Source organism: Phycodurus eques, chromosome 9, assembly GCF_024500275.1.
Source record: "Phycodurus eques isolate BA_2022a chromosome 9, UOR_Pequ_1.1, whole genome shotgun sequence".
In the NCBI taxonomy this organism is placed as follows: domain Eukaryota; kingdom Metazoa; phylum Chordata; class Actinopteri; order Syngnathiformes; family Syngnathidae; genus Phycodurus; species Phycodurus eques.
In genome coordinates, this window is record NC_084533.1 from 13,921,140 (window position 1) to 13,940,779 (window position 19,640).

A 19,640-nucleotide genomic window follows, 5' to 3' on the forward strand; every position below is an offset into this window, starting at 1 on the left:
GGGAAACTTCAAACTAAAAGCTTAAAATGGCATTGGTGTCCAAATTAGTAATATATGAAGCTTTTATTTTGAAGTTGGCCCTCTCAGCACCTTGGCAGAGAGGCAGCGTGTCACGGTAAGACACTTAACAATCCTGTCACAGTAAAACACTATTAATCGTTGTAGCGGCTGTCTTGACTTCAACTTTTCAGCTTGCCTGACCGCTGTAAAAAAATAAAAACAAAAAATGTCAGAAGTAAATGGAGTAAAGAGAGAGGAAAATCACAACTGTCGAGTTTTTTGCAGTTTGTGCACGACTGACCAATCAAGCAGAACAATGGAGACGTACCCTTCCTTGACAATTCACTATACTGACGGGGATTTTCTAATGAAAATTTGGTCCTTGCACTCTAATGATCTTGCGTTTTATGCATTAACTATTTGCTTCCATTAAGTTGCAATTCGCGACTGCACTTGGTAACAGCATATTTATTTAGCTATCCCTTGGCAAAGTAGAATTTTATGGGGTACATTTATTATTATTACCTATCATTCTTAAAGATTAATTTTGCACTGAAAATTATCACAAATTGTCCGTTGAAAAGTAGTGCAATAAAAATAAATATTTTTCCCAAACATGAAGAATGATTGTGATTACAATATTGATCAAAATAATCGTGATTATTATTCCATCCAGCCAAACCAATTAATCTTTGTGTGGAAAGTATTTATACATTGAACAAAAGTTAATAGAATATTAATAAAATTCATGAATTAGGTCCTAAACATGATCTGAATGTGCTGTAATTCAAGCCATCAAATGAAATTGACAATATCAATATTTACATTTTTACCTCTCTGAGTTTCTTCCTTAGCTCTTCTCTTTCTGCTATACGTTTCCTCCTATCTTCCTCTTCTTTTAGTGCATCCCGCGTCTCTGTCCGGAGACTGTCATCCTTGAGGATTTTGCGGATCTTTTTGCGCCCTTTACGTTCCTCTCCATCTGGGTCGTCGCCATCTTCCTCTCCACTCTGTGGACATGAACATGAAGTTAAGCTCTCAGATCTTCAGTCCTTCGGGGGGGATTGTGGGGTGTAGAATGGGTAACTTTGATCAGTAGCCTGCGAGCAGCTTGATTAATATGTGCCCCCAGTAACCCTAACACACTCCAGGGATAAGTTTAAAATGCATTTTTTGTGTCATGCATGACTGTACTTGCTAAGGTTAAGCAAGTCTGTCTCAAAAGTTCTTGCACTTTGGACTCTTCAGGACTGCAACTAGTACACTTGTAGTGGTCAACACACGAGCCCATTCCTTTAAAAGATGAGCTTTTTATTCATGTGAGAATTTTTAAGGTAATCTACCTGTGGTATATTTATTTATTTATTTATTTTTTAATGAAAACATTCACTGACAAATCTCATTTGCAATCACTAGCCTATTTCATCAAAGGCCATCAAGGCAGTCTTTTTTACTGCTTTTCCCCCAGATAGCTGTCTTTTGGGGAAGGTACTGAGGACTGGGATAGGGAGTTGAAGTTGACCCAGAAATTTTACAGCTTTCAAAAAAGTAACAGAGGCATAATGCCACCAACCGCAACTAGAGTGTGAAGTCTAACACTAAGACTTACTGTCCACTCACCTGTGTTTTGAAAGAAACCGCCGCTGTCGCCTTGACGTTGCCACATATCTACATATCCTAATAGGGCAAGCTAAAACTGCTAAAGGAACGAGCGCTTCAGACACTGTGGTGTCCCACTTTGGTGAGTTCTGTCTGAAAGGCACAGCCAGAAAAATCCTGGCTATACTGCTATAGACATCCCTGATGTCCACGTCATTTTGTAGAGGCATATCAACCAAGACAGCCCCATATCATCAACAGCCTTCAGGAACTCTAGGCGGATCTCATCCACCCACTGGGGCCTGCCACCGAGGAGCTTTTTAACCACCTCAAGTGACCTCAACCCCAGAGATAGAAGAGCCCACCTCAAAGTTCCAAGAATCTGCTTCCTCATGAGAAAGTGTGTCAGTGAAATTGCATAGGTCTAAGCATTCGGGCCTATCGATTCACATAGTCTCCAGTTGAAGTCAACAGCGCCCCACCCTACTATAGACAGTGTTGATGGTGCACTGCTTCCCCATCCTAAGACGCCAGATGGTGGACCAGAATTTATTCAAAGATGTCCGGAAGTAATTCTCCATGGCCTCACCGAACTTGCAAATCTATGCTCTCTACCCAACAAAATGAACAAGCTTCATCTCCTCCCAAAGACCAGTAAAGACATTGCTCCTTCTCCCACCCTCTGCTTTACAGATGGCTTTGTGAACGCATCCCTGGCAGCGCCGTACTGCTGCCCGGCTTCCAACTAAACCGAACGGACTGCGGCATGGAGCTATCGGGGAAAACAAAAGGTGACAGAATATGCTTCTACAACCCCAATTCCAATTAAGTTGGGACATTGTGTTAAACATAAATAAAAACAGAATACAATCATTTGCAAATCATGTTCAACCTATATGTACCGTATTTTTACGACCATAAGGCGCACTTAAAAGTCTTAAATTTTCTCCAAAATGGATGGGGCGCCTTATAATGCGGCACGCCTTGTGTGTGTACAGAGTTCCAAAATCTGTAAATGTTGTTGTGTGACTGATGAACGCTCCGCTTGACTGACTGGGAGCATTTCCTGCACACACGCTGCTTATATAGAGGAAAGGCGGACATGACTGAGGACAGCATGCAGACGTTAAAGGGGGAAGGGTGCGCGTGAAGGAGGACGCTAAAGGCATGCTCCCAGTAGGTATATAGCGCCGGGGTGTGCATTATGTAAAAAAACATAGGTTTGACTCAGGACCCCCGAAAATGGCACCTACGAAGAGACACGCTTACGAAGCACAGTTTAAACGGCAAGCTATCAGTTACGCGGAGGAACATGGGAATCGAGCAGCCGCGAGAGAATTCAAGCTCAACGAATCCATGGTTCGCAAGTGGAGGAACCAGGAAAACGAGCTTCGCCAAGTCAAGAAGACGAAGCGGAGTTTCCACGGAAACAAGGCGAGGTGGTCCGAGTTGGAAGACCAACTTGAGCAATGGATTAATGAGCAAAGAACAGCCGGGAGAAGCGTCTCTACAGTCACCATTCGACTGAGGGCAATAACTCTGAGTTTGCCATCATTCAGGGAGGCTTGATGAAGGAACTCCAACCGCTGGACATCAGTGTAAACAGGGCGTTCAAAGTGAAGTTGCGAGCGCCGTGGGAGCGATGGATGACAGATGGCGAAGACAGCTTTACTAAGACAAGGAGGCAGCGCCGGGCAAATTACGCCATAATTTGTGAATGGATTGTGGATACTTGGGCTAACGTGTCTGCTTGCACTGTTGTTCGAGCTTTCGTAAAAGCCGGCATCATTTCTGCGGAGCCGCACGGCAAAGACTGACTCAAACCTGCCGTGTTTGATTGAGAACCAGCTGTTCATTTCAGATACAGAACATGAGGACTTCGATGGATTTGTGGATGAGGATTGATCAAAAATAACGTGAGTACATTGTTAAATAATTCAATAAAGTACAACCGAACTCAGTTTTGCTCCCGCTGCCTTTTTAAAAACATTGTTTTAGCGTGCACGCATGCTACCGTATCTTTTAAGCTAGCGTATGTTTTACCATGCCTGCGCCCAATAATACGGTGCGCCTTATGTATGTGTTAAATACAGAAATAGACCCCGTACTGAGACTGCGCCTTTTAATATGGTGCACCTTACGGTTGTAAAAATACGGTACTTGGCCAATAAAGCATGATTCTGATTCTGGACCATCCGTGACGAGCACAGAAGTTCAATAACACAACACCACTCGGGTTCTGGTCGGGGGGGGTTCCTTCCGATCACACCCATCCAGGTCTCACTGTCATTGCCCATGTATTTATTTTTCTCTATTTTAAATCACCTTCTCATTGCTGGAGGAATCCTGTACTTTGATCCTACGTCTCTTCTTCTTCTGCTGCTTGTGACTTTTCTGCTTCTCATCATCCTTCTTCTTCGCAGATCTGAAGATGCACAAAAGAGTTAGTTTCTGAGCCATGCCACATGACAATAAGAGTCTAGATCAGGAGTCTGCAACCCGTGGCTCCAGAGCCAGATGTGGCTCTTTCATTCTTCTTCTGTGTGTGCAAAAATATAAGAATTTGAGTAGAGGCCCAATACTTTTTCACGCCAGGGTTCCATCTTTCGCCACTGTGTAATGAGGGCAATAATACATACATATATATATATATATATATATATATATATACATATATGTGTATATATATGTATACGTATATATATATATATATATATATACACACGTATATATATGTATACGTATATATATATATATATATATATATATATACATATATATACACGTATATATATATGTATACGTATATATATATATATACATATATATACACATATATATATATGTATACGTATATATATATATATACATATATATACACATATATATATATATATATATGTATATATATATATATACATATATATATATATATATATATATATATATATATATACATATATATACATATATATACACATATATATATATATATATATATATATACATATACACACACATATATACACACACACACACACACACACACACACACACACACACACACACACATATATGCAATGTTATCCTCAGTTTAGATGCCAAAACGGTTTTGTGTCTCCTGGTGGTTTTTTTTTCCTTCTTTGTGAAACTGTCCAAATGCCTCTGGTTTAAGGTTGCCGACACTTGCTAGCGCTAACAGATTGTTGTGAGTTGAGTGCTTGGACTTCACACCTGGTCTTTCGACGCTTTCCATCATTTTCTGACTCACTGAGCTCCTCACTCATCACAGACTCCGCACTGGATGCTGACTTCTTGAAGTCAGAATCCGCAGAATCGTCGCTGTCCACTGCCAGGCAGAAGACAGAGGTTACTCACTGCTCTCACATAAAAAGCAAATAGTGAGCTCACATTTACGGATGAGTAACTTGAGTATGAACCTTTCTTCTTTTCCTTCTTCTTGGCCGCCTTTTTGGTCTTTTCTGCATTGTCTTCTTTTTCATCGTCTGACTCTGCCTCACTGAGCGATAGCTTGTGACGAAGCAACTTGTGACGTCGACCACGCTTCTTCACCTCTACATCAGAACCAGAGTCTTCTGAATTTTTATCTGTTCAGCAAGAACAAAAATGGTAGACGATGCAAAAAAAAACATAAAAACATAAAAACATTGTTAAATTCACTCTACCTTGCTGCTTCTTTTTGTCATCTTCCTCTTTTTTAACTTTTTTGGAGGACTTCTCTTTCACGTCTTCACCTTCATTTTCAGAGGAGCTCTCAGCCCCGGAGGAAAAGTTGGACTTAATCTGGGCAAGCAGCATTTTCTTTGCGATTCTTAAAGACAAGGAGAAGATGAATGATTAAGATTTCACACACAAAAAAATACTGAAAACATCCCCACTACAAACCCAGTAAAAAGAAAAAATAACATCAACATTTGAATCTAAATACCACACATTTATCTTTTGGAAATGAAATTGAGAAGCAAAGAGAGATGAAGGCCATGATCAGACAAAGACATCATCCTAGTCTCTGAGTTCATATTTTCTTTATATATATAAAAAATAAAAATAAATAAATAAAATAAAACACAAACTTTTTTTGTTTATTAAGTAAGGCGGGGTACTGAACTGGTTCTTTTATGGAACCGACCAAAATGCTTCGGTAGTACAGAACATCGATATATCCCTTGTTTTTCGGTGCCAGGTTTCAACACCCACAGGTCAATCATGTGACCAAGAGCTGCTACAGCTGCAGTGATTGGTGGATCCAGGCTGTACAAGTCATTGTAGGATAGAAGAAAAATACGAACTGGTATGCCCACAGATGGGATTTGCGTATCATTATTGTGAACTGTATCTTTCCTGTAGTTGTGTGTCGTCGAACGTGTAAAAAAAATAAATGCCACTGAGGTAAAAAATGTGGCGCCAGTTTTGCAAAATAGATGCCAATTGTGCAAGGTGCAATAACTAACTTTATCCAATAACTTCTTAAACAGTTAACTTACAATTCCATTGTAACATACTGCCAATTTTGTCTTGCGATTGGTGTCATATCTCTGTCGGGCCAATTATACATTATTCGTGCACTCACTGTAGTAGTCTCGTCACTCTGCACTTTTGCATATCTGTTGTTGACCAATACAGGCCACTCGTGCTTGAGAAGTATCTTCACCATTTGCACAATTGACACTGTTGCAGATTATCGCACCACTTTTCACTTTAAACTGCTTAAATTCTTGAAGTCTCTGCACCATTTGCACAATGGTAACTGTGTCAGACTATTGCTCTATTCGTCATTTCAAACAGCTATAAATTGTCCAAAATAAATAATCTGCATACCATATTATTGGTAACCTTTCATTCCTCGGTGACTCTCCGTACTGTGTTTTTATCTCAAAGGTATTTCTGTCAAATGGCTGTCTGTTGTCATACTAGAGCGACTCCAACTACGGGAAACAAATTCCTTGTGTTTTTTTGACATACTTGGCAAATAAAGACGATTCTGACTCTGATAATTCTGATTCTGAATATATGGAGAAAACCCATCACTGCTAAAGGCAGCAACACAAGTAATTTATAAAGCACCGGACTTTGCACGGAATCAATTTAAGAGCGGAAAGTTGCTCTGTGTTGGATGGCAAGAGGAGCATCTCTTCTCAGCATTCAAGTTCGACTGTGGGAATTACAGAGTCAGTTGCCCGATTCAAAATCTCACCACTGGCCTCTGCTTCATCAGAGAGTCCAGAGGACAGTGCTATGGCTAGGATATCAACAGGACAGTCTACATTGACTGAAATATGCTAACACTGCTGTGCACAGTCATTGCATTAAATCGCTTCATGTTGCATTTCTGGACAACTGCGTGTAATTTTGGATGGTCCCATAGCGCCCACTAAACGGCTTAATAGCGTGACGCAACTTGACGTGAAGTGGATTAAACATACGACACGGTCCGTGAAAATTAAATCGTAAAACAAGGTTGTTTTTTTGTTGGTTTTGGTCAACGTTGACACTGATGATTTGGTTAGTTAGCATGTCGCACGAAAGCCTAACTACACTGCTTGCGTCACTGTTTGCTGCTATTTGTCTCGGGAGAACCGAATAACTGAATAAACAAGCAAATCATAATTTGTCGCTTATTACTGTTAACTAATAGACTACGCTTGTAAAACTGCTGTTTAAAAGCTTACGGTTTTGTGCCTACGACCGAATCACAGCTAGAATGTATCTCTTATAATGTCAGTGTAATCTTACTTATAAACATCATCTTCAAGATATTCAGTAGGTTGATTTATGATTGCAAAAGTTTATGATTGCAAAAGTTGAAGCTCCAGAAGAGATTAATTTCATCTGCACTACTACTTTCGGAGAAAATACATAAAAAAATACAAACAACTGTGGTCAATTCTTTTTAACTGATATGTAATCAGGGATAGTCAACTGTTAAACACCAACGTGGCATATAATTTTTATTTCAGTTTCCAATTTCAGCCTGCCCCGCAGGCTCCTAAGTATTAAACGAATTGCAAGTTGGATAAATAAGTAGAATATTGTTGGGCTTTACTGTGTGTGTGTAGTGTACCTATTCTCGGGGTCATCGTCGTCATCACCCATTTGAGTAGCTTCCTTGACAGTTATTTCATCTCCTTGACAAAAATGACCACAGGTACCATAAAGTTAAGAACATCCAAGTAATTACAGTTTGTGAATCCTTAAATCCTGTGAAACACAATTACCTCCCAGCACACCATCTTCCACCAGGGGGTTGAACATCTGCTGGTCACTGTCCTCTCCAGAGTCACCATCAGCCTGTTGTTCTTCCTCATCCTCACTGGAGGAGGACTCCAGCTTTGAGGCTAATTTTGAGCTTGTTCCTTTGCGCTTCTTCTCATAAGATCTTTTCACAGCTACAGCCATCTTTTCGGGTTTGCCTTCCTCCTTTGCTTTATCTTGTTTTGTTATGCGGCTCGACCGCCTCTTTGCCGTGCTCGTTTTGTCTTGATCAGAATCGGTAGAGTCAGAGACATTTTGTTTTTTCTTCTTCAATGCCTTCTTGCCTTTACTTTCAATGTCTGATTCAGAACCCTCAGACTTCCTTTTCCGTTTGGATGTTTTGTCTGCGTCAGCCGAGGGTTTTGCTTTAAATAAACGTTTTTTGGGAATCAGGCTTTCTTTCTCCTCATCGCTACTGTTGCATTCTGCCACCTTTTCCAGCAATATGTCAGGAACTTCATCTGAGTCAGAGTCTCCTGCCTCTTTCTCCGACAAGGAAGCAATACTGTGCTTATCTTCTTTCTTGGAGGACTGGGACTTGCCACTACTTTCATTCTCTGAGTCCTGCTCTAATTCAGAAGAGTCCTTGAGATTCTTAGTATCAGCTTGCTTCCTCAGGGGAGTGGTCTTCACTCTACTGGAGCGTCGACTGGGTGGTGGGGTGGCTGGTTCATCTCTTGTATCAGAACCACCATTTTCCTCATCTCGTTCTTTGTTTTTGGACCTGGAGGACTTTGACCTGCTTGTTGTCACCACCGGCACCGGAGTCAGTTTAACAATGAGGTTCTTCACTTTCTGTGGGGGGCGGCCATTTGCTTTTGCATCTGAAGCCGGATCAGTCTGTGCCAGCATGTGGGGACCTGCGAGACTTTCCACCATCTGAAAAAGCTCCTCAGGAACTGAAGGAGGCACAGACATAATGTCACGATCTAGTGATATTTCACCAGGTGACAGCAGCTCATCATCAGACACTTCTGTTTTAACTATATTTTTGGTTAGCTCTTCTGTTTTACTGTCTTTACCAACTGGTTCCTCATGCAGTTCCTTTTCCAGTTCCTTGTCCGGCACACGTTCCAGCTTGTTGCACAGAGTCTTCGGTTCCTCCTCCTCCGGCTCAACTAGCTGCTTTGCATCATGCTGGTTGGGATGTGCTTCCTGACGTTTTTTGTACTGCACCACCGGCTGCTCATCATGATCCTCAAGCAGATTTTGCAATGAGTCTGACTCCTCAGTTGCATCTGCCTCCTCCGTTGAATCTGCCTCCTCCACCTCATTGTCCTCATCAACCACAGCAGCTTGCACCGTATTCATGCTTTTTCTGACTTGCTGTTGCCGTTTGTCACCATTCTGTAGTTCCATGCTTCTGAACTCCGGCTCCAAAGCCTCCTCCAAAGCAGTGTGGGCTTTTTTCAAATCAGCAAGCACCGCCTTGAATGCTTTCAAATGCCTGTACCTGACAGACTTGTCATCCTGCTCCGAGGTAGCCTGCTGCACAAACTGGATGAATGTATTGTTCAAACCAGTTGTGGTTTCGACCAGCTTTTTTGCTTTCTTTAAGAGTTCTTTGGATATCGGTAATTTTTTGTAAGAGAATGTTATGGTGCCTGAGCCATCCGTGTGTTCTTTCCCATTCACAACGGCTTTGTGCGCTTTGACTTCACTGCTATTATAGGTCTTGCTCTTTCGTTCCTCGCCTTTGCCAGATTTACGCTGCTTGTTTTTTTCGTGGTCAATCTTTGCCATGATGCCGTTACACTTTGAGATCAGATCCTGGAGTGGTTCTGACCTGCACACATAGCAGTGCCACTTGGAGTTCTCGTCAGTGATGGCTGATAACTCTCTTCTGCCCAGGTTACGTAGGATGCACTTCTTGCAGAAGGCATTGTTGCAGTAGTCACAGCAGATGAGCTTTCCTCCCTCAGCACACCACCTGGCAAAGAAAGGTTTCGAGTGATGCAAAAAAAGTTCTACTACTGGAACTACACTAAAAGGTTTGGCTAAATTGATTTGCCTTACCTGCACTGCTCGTCCATTCCATCCGAGTCTCTACTGATGTCATCACTTGTGTAATAATTATAGCATGACTAGCGGAAAGGTGAGATCATAGGTAAGACTATCACACCAGAGTCTCAATAAAATGGTGGGGGGGGGGGGGAATAAGTGAAAAATGTATACCTTGCAAATAAGCACTTTAAGAGCAGGGTGCTCATACACAGAGCTGCGCTGAAACTGGTTAACTTGTTTTCCACAGGCTGTGCAGTTAATCTTCCTTTGCAGGGTGTCATCTGTAGGCAGAATACTGTGACTTGCTTTTTGTTTGAAACATTAAAAAAACAAAAACAAAAAGTGTTTATATGCATTTTAGAATTCTGGTTTCAGTCACTCTAAATTGCCCGTAGGTATGAATCAGAGCGCGAATGATAGTTTGTTTCTATGTGCCCTGCGATTGGCTGGGGACCGGTTCAGGGTGTACCCCGCCTCTCGCCCGAAGATAGGCAGGCGCCAGCAGCCCGCGACCCGAGTGAGGATAAGCGGTGAAGAACATGGATGGATGGTTTCAATTTAATGAAATAGTCCAGTTTTCTATGGTATACAACTGTACCAACTACCTATTGTAAAATGAAAAAAAATATATAACACTTTTTGCTTAGACTGTGCTCTATTACCACACAAAAACACTTCTATGCCAAATAATTACCTGAAGTTTTCTGTTTGTAATCCACTCTGAACTTCACAGTACCTTTATTTTCACTTCCTGCAGGCCGTAACACTAAAGTACCTTGAAACACAAATAGAGCAAAATCAGATTAGCTACAGTCACAACATCATAATCAAATAAAAAATAAAATCATACTTTTGGATGTGCTGCCTGCATTACTGTCAGAGGTAGCCGCTTCATTGTCACTGTCATCGGAATTGCCAGAGTCATTCTGTCCAGTAACCTTAGCTTCTGTAGTGGGCTTCCTAGAATGTGGGAGCAAAAACATTTTTTGTAGGTGTGCAAACAGGAGTGTGTTTGAGAACACTGTTACATTAAGTAAAATGTTGCTTACCTCTTCCTACGAGATGAGGAAAGTGTTGTTTCTGCTGAGCTACAAGGCTGCAAGCATAACAGGGAAAAAAAAGTTTCAACTGGACCATATGGCATCAAAATTCTAGTCATTATGCACACAAAACCTAATCAACAACCAAAACAGAAGAAAGGAAGAAAAACTACCTCCTCTGTATTTTCTTCCATTTGGTCTTCACTGGATTCAGGAATAAGTAGACTCATTTTACCTGAAGAAACAGTCAATGTGTTTTATGCTGGGCAAACAAACATGACATCCCTCTCTTAAAATAACAAAGCACATCAAATAATGGCAGCAAGGCATTGAAAAATAAGATTACAGGGAGAAGTGATGTTATTCTGAAAACCTTGAAAAAGTGTTGCATTTGTCAGCATGGCGCTTTTTTATAAACTTCAGAAACATGCAGTAATAACATACAAACGGTAATATTCTCCTGCATTTTCTAATGGGATCCAATAGCCTGCAACAAAAGTCAGACTATGCAACAGGAATCTTACAAAGATAAAAGATTACCATTGTCAAAACGCTATAAATTCCATTAGGCCTGTCATGATAACAATTGTTTTAAGAAGATATTTTTTCCCAAAAGCTATCACGATCAACAATAATATCATTGCTTTTTTTATGCCTCTGAAAGCATGAAAAATAAGGCCCGGCCTCAAGCTGCAAGACTGTGGTTGGTCCGCTGAAGACGAGCACTTCACCAGTCAATCAAATATACGTTGACGTCCGCTGTAGTCAACTACTGGCTGAATAACATGAGCCACTGAGGTTACGCTGAATAAACAGTGTTTGTTTGCTTTCCCGTGTTTGTGTTAATAGGGGACTACCATGCGTGATTTGCGCGCCTGCTCACCACAACGACAATTTATCGAGTCCCAAAAAACTATCGTGTCCATTCTATTTATCAAGCGATAAGTTCATATAGTAATTATCGTGACAGGCCTAAATTGCAGCGTTCTTAATGCAGTGTCAGGCAGCAGCGACGTTACGAGTTTACTACATTTCTCAAATTTGTGTTACTTAAGAGTCCTCACAGTTCCGGTGTTAACTGTGCAACCCCAAAAAGAAACTACCGTCAACATCCAAGATGTCCAGCACAAATTTATGGACCCACATTAAGGTAAGTCCCAAAGTTAACACAGCAATCGCCAGCTAAGCTAGTCATCACGATTCAGGGTATGTTCAGAAATTCAATCTGATGCCCTAACTCTACTCTGAGAATGCAGTGTTCTGTGAAGCAGAGCGCGCTCCCTTTCTTTGAATTTACGAACGACCATCAACCACCTTGCTTGAATGACTCGCTTGAACACCGTCCTGCCTGACGCTCTGACGCTGTCTCCCCAATCAGAGTGGCCAGAGTGCGCTCCAGCACTCCCAGAGTGTGGCGCTCTGAATAACCAAAATAGAGGTGCAACGATCAATCGATTTAGACAACCAGTCAATTATCAAATTAATCGATTGGGTTTTTTTTTGATAATCAATTAATCGTTTCGAGGCTTTAACTTAAAACTGTCCACATCCTCGGAATTTCAACCTCAACAGTAAATATTGATAATTAATTATATTTATTATAATAATAAAGCAGACTGATTATCTTTGTGTTTCATCAAAATAAGACTTTTGCGAACATTTTCATTTGGGGGTGTGAGTGGGGGAATCATAATGTTTGCCTTTTTTCTGACATGTTACAGACCAAACCAGTTACTGAATCATAATCAATTTACGTTTGTGGATTTTCAGCACTGTCCCGCTTTTGAAAAAAAGGCATGAATTGACATTTATTGTAGCTTGGCTTGCTACTTGGCTGCTTTCTCTGGTGGGTGGCTTTAGTGTAGTTAAGCTACATTTAATGTAAAATAACTACATTTCCCATGTAGCTTACCCAATACTGTCTATGCCACAGCAAATTAGAAATTACAAATGCATGATCTTAACACTTGTCAGACAGTGTTAATCAAGTGTATCAAATGAAGTGTCTGAATGCAACGCAATTACAGTGGTACCTTGACTTACGAGTGAGCCGACTTACCAATCTTTTGAGATAAGATGGCACTAGAGCAATTTTTTTGCTTTGAGTTGAAGGCAAAACTTTTAGATACGAGTGCTAGATGATAGCAGTAAACAACAAGCAGCAGCACATATTGAAATATTGAGCCACAACACTCGAGAAGTGGACCTTTTGTTTCCACTTTGATAGTTAAGTGGTTTTCCTTGTGCATTCGGGTGGAGTTTCATTCTTCTCGAACTCCCCGATTTCCAGAGTGGTCTCCGACAACGAGTGTAGCATGTATCTGGGTTGGAGGGTACGTATAGTGTACGTAAGCAATGCTGTGTACCTGTGGATGCAGATTGATTATGTTTTATGCATTCCTGCTCATTTTTGTGCCTCTGTGACACAGGACGCACATCAAATGAGACCCCTGTTTGCGTAGTACACCAATATCATGTTGGGGTTATTGTTTTAAATATTGACTGAGGAGTGTCGTTAACCAAAGGCGTTAATAAAATGTCAAACTACTCTCTAGCTTCTTTAGTTTTCAGTACAGATGCTTTAAATCCAGCTATTTAAAAAAAGTAATTAAAAAAGTGGTATAATCGAGATTGGATGAAAAAATTAATAATCTTTTGCCCTACTAGACAGACAGTATAACAATACACTGGTGTCTATTTGTTATTCTGTGAAAACGACATCATTGCAGCTTACTGAGTCATTTCATCATGAAACCTTTTTGTTTGTGTCTGTATGACTATTAAAATGCCAAGGTTCGCACATTAGAAGGAGCAATGCTGCCTCAGATTAAAGGCATTTCCACCCATTCCAATGGGGGAAAAATGATTTCAGATTAGACTTGTTTTGAAATAAATGTGTGGTCATGGAACGAATTAACTGGCAAGGCACCGCTGTTGTGTGTTTTGATGAAACCCATTTAAAGAGGGCTATAGAATAATAAAAAAAACATTTGTATGTAATCAATAATTACGAGTATACATGTCGGTGTTGCCACTTTGACAACGCGCGGCCGCATCAGTTTACTTTGGATGCTAAACTCTACATTCAACTCTGTAGTCGTTTCGTCCCCACAAGCACTGACAAGGTCCACGGTTAATCGCGGGGGGAACAAAATAATAATTAAAAAAAAAAACGGCGCGAGCCGAAGACACAAGACCCCTGCATGAGTTCCTTTATTCTCATTTTCGCCTTGACATCTTTTGAAAAACACCAACTCTTGACCGCGACGCCAAGTTGAGTCTAGATCGGAGGTTCAGTAGTAGCGATGCGAGCAGAGCCACTTCTTTTTGCCCTCCATCCCCAAGTTGCCCTGGCAACCTTGCACCCCACCCCCGCCCAATCACCCCTCCCAGCGGTGCATGCCAGCTCCAGTGCATGGGCATGCACCGAAAAATGCAATGCTCCCGGGGCCTTGCATCTCTCTGACGATATCATGGCAGGATCCGGAGCGCTAAACGCTGACTGGCGCTCGCTACTACGCTACCTAGAAGATACTACATTTAGCCATTTTCATAAGAGTCCGTTTTACAAAGTCGTCTTAAAATAATGCCACTACATCCGGCGACCATTCTGAGACATGCACGAGAATACCGGAACCTGCATTTGTAATAAGTTGAACATTGCCGGTAGGGGCTAGTTAGCCTAGCTTGCTAAATACCAACAAGCACTAATGGATGGCTCGGCGTAGCGCTAGCAAACGATAGCTCACTACAGTACAATCGATGCACAACACACTTGTGTAAACACATTCAAACGAGCCTTTCCTACCTGCTATTCGCGGTCGTCATTTCCCGATACACAAAGACGGGTTTGCTCTCGGCGCGGACAGGTCAGAAGGAGCTCGGCTGGCGATGTGTGGCCCAGGAAAAGCGACAGAAGTCCCCGAATAAACGTAACAACTCCAGTCAGCGGAGACAAAGCGCGGAGACCATCTTACCGGATGGCGGTGGACGCGCTAAAATGGCGCATGGAGCCGAAGTACTGCGAGCGCTCTCATTGGCTGATGGCCTCTGATGCCGTTCTGCACCCACTGGTCCACATCGAGGTGGGCGCACAATGCGATCTGAATCCACTTTCAACTACCTTGATGTGTGCACTGTGCACTATTCGTATCCGATGCATCTGATGGGTCTTGGGCAAACGTTTGTGCTCCGAAAGGCCACAGTTAGGAGATGATCATTAGTAGATGCAGATGTGGTTAAAACAAAATAATAGTTCAAATGTGTGTATGTAGAACAAAATGTAGAGTATTTTCATTAATTTAAGACATACGCCATATTAAAATAATAATCAGCAGTTTTTATTATACTATTATTTTACTTCTAATTAATTGTATAATTAATTAGGAGTAACTTTTGTATAGTTGCCCCACCTTACGAACAAACATCATCAAATAAATGTAAATATCTGACAAATGATTTCAGTATGATTTGATTTCAATTGTTGTTGCTGAGGATGGCCCACCCAATTATTAGGTTTAGGGAGCCATTACTTTTTCACAAAGGCCCAGGTAACTTAGTTTTGTTTGTTTTTTCCTCAATAAATGAAATCACCATTTAAAAACGGCATTTTAAGTTCACTTGGGTTATATTTGTCTGGTATTTACATTTGTTTGATGATCCTAACAAAGTTGCAAAAATAAAAATTTGAGAAGGGTGCAATACGAAGGGTGTGTGTGTCTATAAGAGAGAGAGAGAGGGGGTGTCATTAAATTGCTTCAGTTTGGTTCAATTGTCTCAGTTGGGTTCAATATGGGGAAGACTGCAGACTTGACAACTGGCCAGAAGACCATCATTGATACCCTCCATAGGATGGGTAAGCCACAAAAGGTCATAGCTAAGGAGGCTGGCTGTTCACAGTGTGCTGTGTCCAAGCATATCAATGGAAGGACAAAATGTTATCATGCTGAAATGTCCACCCTTGTTTCGTTTTTTATCCTCGTAGATGGAAGCAGATTTTTGTCAAAAATGTCTTGGTAGAGTTTCAGTAAGTCACTGATGGTGTAGTGGTGCACTCGCCTGACTTTAGTGCGGGCAGCGTGAGATCACTTCCCACTCAGTGACGGTGTGGTGTGAATGTGAGTGCGAATGGTTGTCCGTGTCTATATGTGCCCTGCGACTGACTGGCGACCAGTTCAGGGTGTAGTCCATTCGTCTTGAAGGTCGCTCAATGCCCCATATTGGCCAAGATGGGTGTAATTTAACCAATTGACCACCACATAAGATTATATTTCATGTGGTTAATTGTATCACTAAAACAACAACAACAATACTGTATGAGTTCAGTTTTTGGGTTAGGGTTAGTATCATTTGACAGTTATTAGAACTACCTGAGGATGGCACTCTCCACCACATTAGGTTAAAAAATCAAATGACTTTATAGCGTTATCACAAAACTCTGCATTTATAACGATAATATTTTTGTTTCTGTTTTGATTGAGACTGTCAAGAGAGGTACCACAATACAAGTGTATTTCATTAAAATAGAATACAGAAAAATTCAATTATTTCATTATTCCAATTCAAAAAGTAAAACTCAAAGTATTGTACAGATTCATTAAACATGGGAAAATACTTTTCAGGCCAATTTGAAAAAGGTTTCTGATCATATATTAAATTTCTTGGGATGGTGAATGGGTTTTTTGTTAGCTATAAGCTATATCAAAATTATATTAAAAAAAAAAGGTTATGAAATATTTCAGTGTTGACACACACACACACACACGCACGCACGCACGCACGCACGCATTTCCAAAAAGCCGGGACAGGGGCACGTTTACCACTGTGTTACATCACCTTTCCTTTGAACATTACTCAACAGGCGTTTGGGAACTGAAAACACTACATTAATTGAACCTTTGTAGGTGGAATTCGTTCCCATTTTTGCTTGATTTACAACTTTAGTTGCTCAACAGTCTGGGGTCTCCATCGTCATATTTTGCACTTCATATTTTGCCACACATTTTCAATGGGAGACAGGTCTGGACTGCTGCCAGTCGAGTACTCAGACTATTTTACAGTGAAGCCACACTGTTGTAACACATGTAACACAATGTGTCTTGGCATTGTCTTGCTGAAATAAGCAGGGAAGTTCCTGAAAAAGATTTTAATGCATCACAACACTCAGGGGGGCACTGATACACAGGGTAGGGCCAATAACTGCTAGTCGGGGACCTGGCAGTCATAGAAACGGTGGGGTGGTGGGTTTTCACTAGCTTCATGGTGGTGTACCTGAGGTCTGGACCCTCAGGCTGGATGGCTGCTTGGCCTGGGAGCTCCCCTCTCATGCCCCGTAGCTGCTCTCAATTGCCCAGGTGGCCTGTCAGTCAATTTTCTCGCCTCTCCTCCATTTAGCCACACATGGTATCCTTTGATGTGAAGTCGCTGTTCACATGCATCCTCGTCACTGTGGCCATTGATGTAGTCAGTGAACAGCTGTAACAAGACTCGAGCCTACTCCTGTTTTCTGGTCACTATTCACAGGTGACCCACTGACAATGTCCCCCGCTACTGAGCGGCATTTTCCTGACCTTTCCTCTCAGTGACTCATATTCCTAACTTCATTGCATGTCTGCCTTACAACCCGCTTATGGAGGCAATTCTTAAACCTCAGGTGTTCTGGATGATTGTGAGGTTGTTTTGTAAATACATGTTATACTGTTATATCATTTTGATTGCACCATGCTATTTTAGCAATTTTTGGTTACTTAGTGTTTAGTAATGTTGAGTAATGTTCCTTGTGTGATTAATAGTTGATTGTTATATAATCAAAAGGGGGGATCTTGAGGTGGAAACTTTATGATTCATATACAGTATGTCACATATTAGTTTTATACAACCTTCTCGTTTGATTGTTCCATAGCTCTTAGTCAGCACACTACCTATGTGTGTCTTGGCCATGTTTTGACGACTCCCCGTTTTCCTCCTCCTTTCTCATCCTCTGCATGTACCCATTCCCATAAAGATAAGTTTGACTGCAGCGGAGAGAAAACCACAGTCAATGAAAGACAGAAGGAGCAGACTCACATCAGGAAGGCTCGTACTAACTTTAGATATCCAAACAGAGCCTTTGTCAAATCCCCCAAGAGAAGAAAATCCACTACACCTGAACCTAAAGACCAAAACATGAGGCAAAATATGGTGGTCCCCTACTTCGCTGGTTTGTCTGAGAAAAGATTTTCTCCACACATGATATACCAATGAATTTCAAACCCACCAACACCCTCAGACAAAATCTGGTTCACCCCAAGGACAAATTCCAAACTCATAGCTGCATGGCGCAGCATCGACGGCAGCATCTTCGGGTCCAGAATCAGAGGTTCATTTGCATATCAAGAAGAACAGACATTCTTTCGAGGACTCATTTGTGATTAAGGGCTATACAAACAAACTTTACTTGACATTCATTTATTCATTCATCTTCCGTACAGCTTATCCTCACTAGGGTCGCGTGGGTGCGGGAACCAATCCCAGCTGATTCTGGGCGAGAGGCGGAGTACAACCTGAACTGGTCGCCAGCCAATCACAGGGCACATAAACAAACAACCATCCACACTCACATTCACACCAACCAACCAACCAACCAAAGCTTGGGATGCTGCCAGGGTCCACTGAAAGGGAGAACTGGTGGATGTTAAGGCTGGTGAGGGGGATTGCGACCTTGCTGTAATTGCAGATGAAGCGGCAGTAGAAGTTGGCGAATCCGAGGAAACGTAGTTCTTTACGGGTGGGAGGAATGGGCCAGTCAATGATTGCTTGGATCTTGGTAGGGTGTTGTTGCAGTTGTACCTGGGCAATGATGTAGCCTAGGAAATGTACGGAGGAGAGGTGGAATTCGCATTTTTTGGGCTTGACGTACAGATGGTTTTCGAGGAGGCGCTGGAGGACTGGGCGTACATGACTGTGGTGTTCTTCGGGGGACCGGGAGAAAATGAGAATGTCGTCCAAGTAAACAAAAACAAACCGGTTTAACATATCACCGAGGACGTCATTGATGAAGGCTTGGAAGACTGCGGGGTCGTTGGTTAATCCGAACGGCATGACTAAGTATTTGAAGTGTCCGAGAGGGGTATTGAAAGCAGTTTTCCATTCATCCCCGTTTCGGATAACAGATGAGGTTGTGGGAATTTCATAGGTACAATTTTGTCAAAATTTGGGCGTCACAGAGGTGTTCAAATGAGGGAAAGCGGTGACTTATTTTTCACGGTGATGTCATTGAGTCCACGGTCGTCGATACAGGGACGGAGAGTGATGTCTTTCTTCTCAACAAAAAAGAAGCCTGCCCCTACTGGAGACGAGGAAGGATGAATGAGTCCGCAACCCAGAGAGTCATGGATATAGTCCTCCATTGCTTTTTTCTCAGGTCGGGAAAGGTTGAAGAGATGGCTGGACGGAAGAGGCGCCCTCGGCAGCAGATTAATTGCACAGTCATATGGGCGGACAGAGAAATGGCCAGGTCTTTACTGAAAACAGGGGCGAGATCATGATATTCTTCGGGGACACGGGAGAGGTCAACCGGCGTGGCAGATGGTGGTGGTTTACGAGAGGGCGGTATAGCAGCGAACAGGCAGTGTGAGTGGGAGTGAGGGGCTTCATCCGGTGATAGCTAAGTGCGTCCAGTCTATGGTGGGTTTATGTTCTTTGAGCCAGGGAATACCAAAGACTAATGGAGTCTCAGGGTATGGG

At 41.9% G+C, this 19,640-nt stretch overlaps 1 protein-coding gene across 2 annotated transcripts in view; it reads right to left on the reverse strand.

The window, feature by feature from the left end:
- atrx (ATRX chromatin remodeler) overlaps window positions 1–14,910 on the reverse strand; it is a 56,009-nt gene extending 41,099 nt beyond the window's left edge. For both annotated transcript variants that reach the window (XM_061685287.1, XM_061685286.1), the window contains exons 1-14: window positions 14,725–14,910; window positions 11,090–11,151; window positions 10,926–10,972; window positions 10,727–10,836; window positions 10,571–10,651; window positions 10,048–10,157; window positions 9,889–9,956; window positions 7,836–9,802; window positions 7,682–7,745; window positions 5,286–5,431; window positions 5,040–5,207; window positions 4,834–4,948; window positions 3,925–4,024; window positions 834–1,010 (exon numbers count right to left, since the gene is read on the reverse strand). In XM_061685287.1, the coding sequence (XP_061541271.1) occupies window positions 834–1,010; window positions 3,925–4,024; window positions 4,834–4,948; window positions 5,040–5,207; window positions 5,286–5,431; window positions 7,682–7,745; window positions 7,836–9,802; window positions 9,889–9,956; window positions 10,048–10,157; window positions 10,571–10,651; window positions 10,727–10,836; window positions 10,926–10,972; window positions 11,090–11,146 (3,210 nt within the window). In that variant the 5' untranslated portion in view covers window positions 11,147–11,151; window positions 14,725–14,910. The remainder of the gene's footprint in view (window positions 1–833; window positions 1,011–3,924; window positions 4,025–4,833; window positions 4,949–5,039; window positions 5,208–5,285; window positions 5,432–7,681; window positions 7,746–7,835; window positions 9,803–9,888; window positions 9,957–10,047; window positions 10,158–10,570; window positions 10,652–10,726; window positions 10,837–10,925; window positions 10,973–11,089; window positions 11,152–14,724) is intronic.
- Between the last annotated feature and the right edge of the window lie 4,730 nt (window positions 14,911–19,640).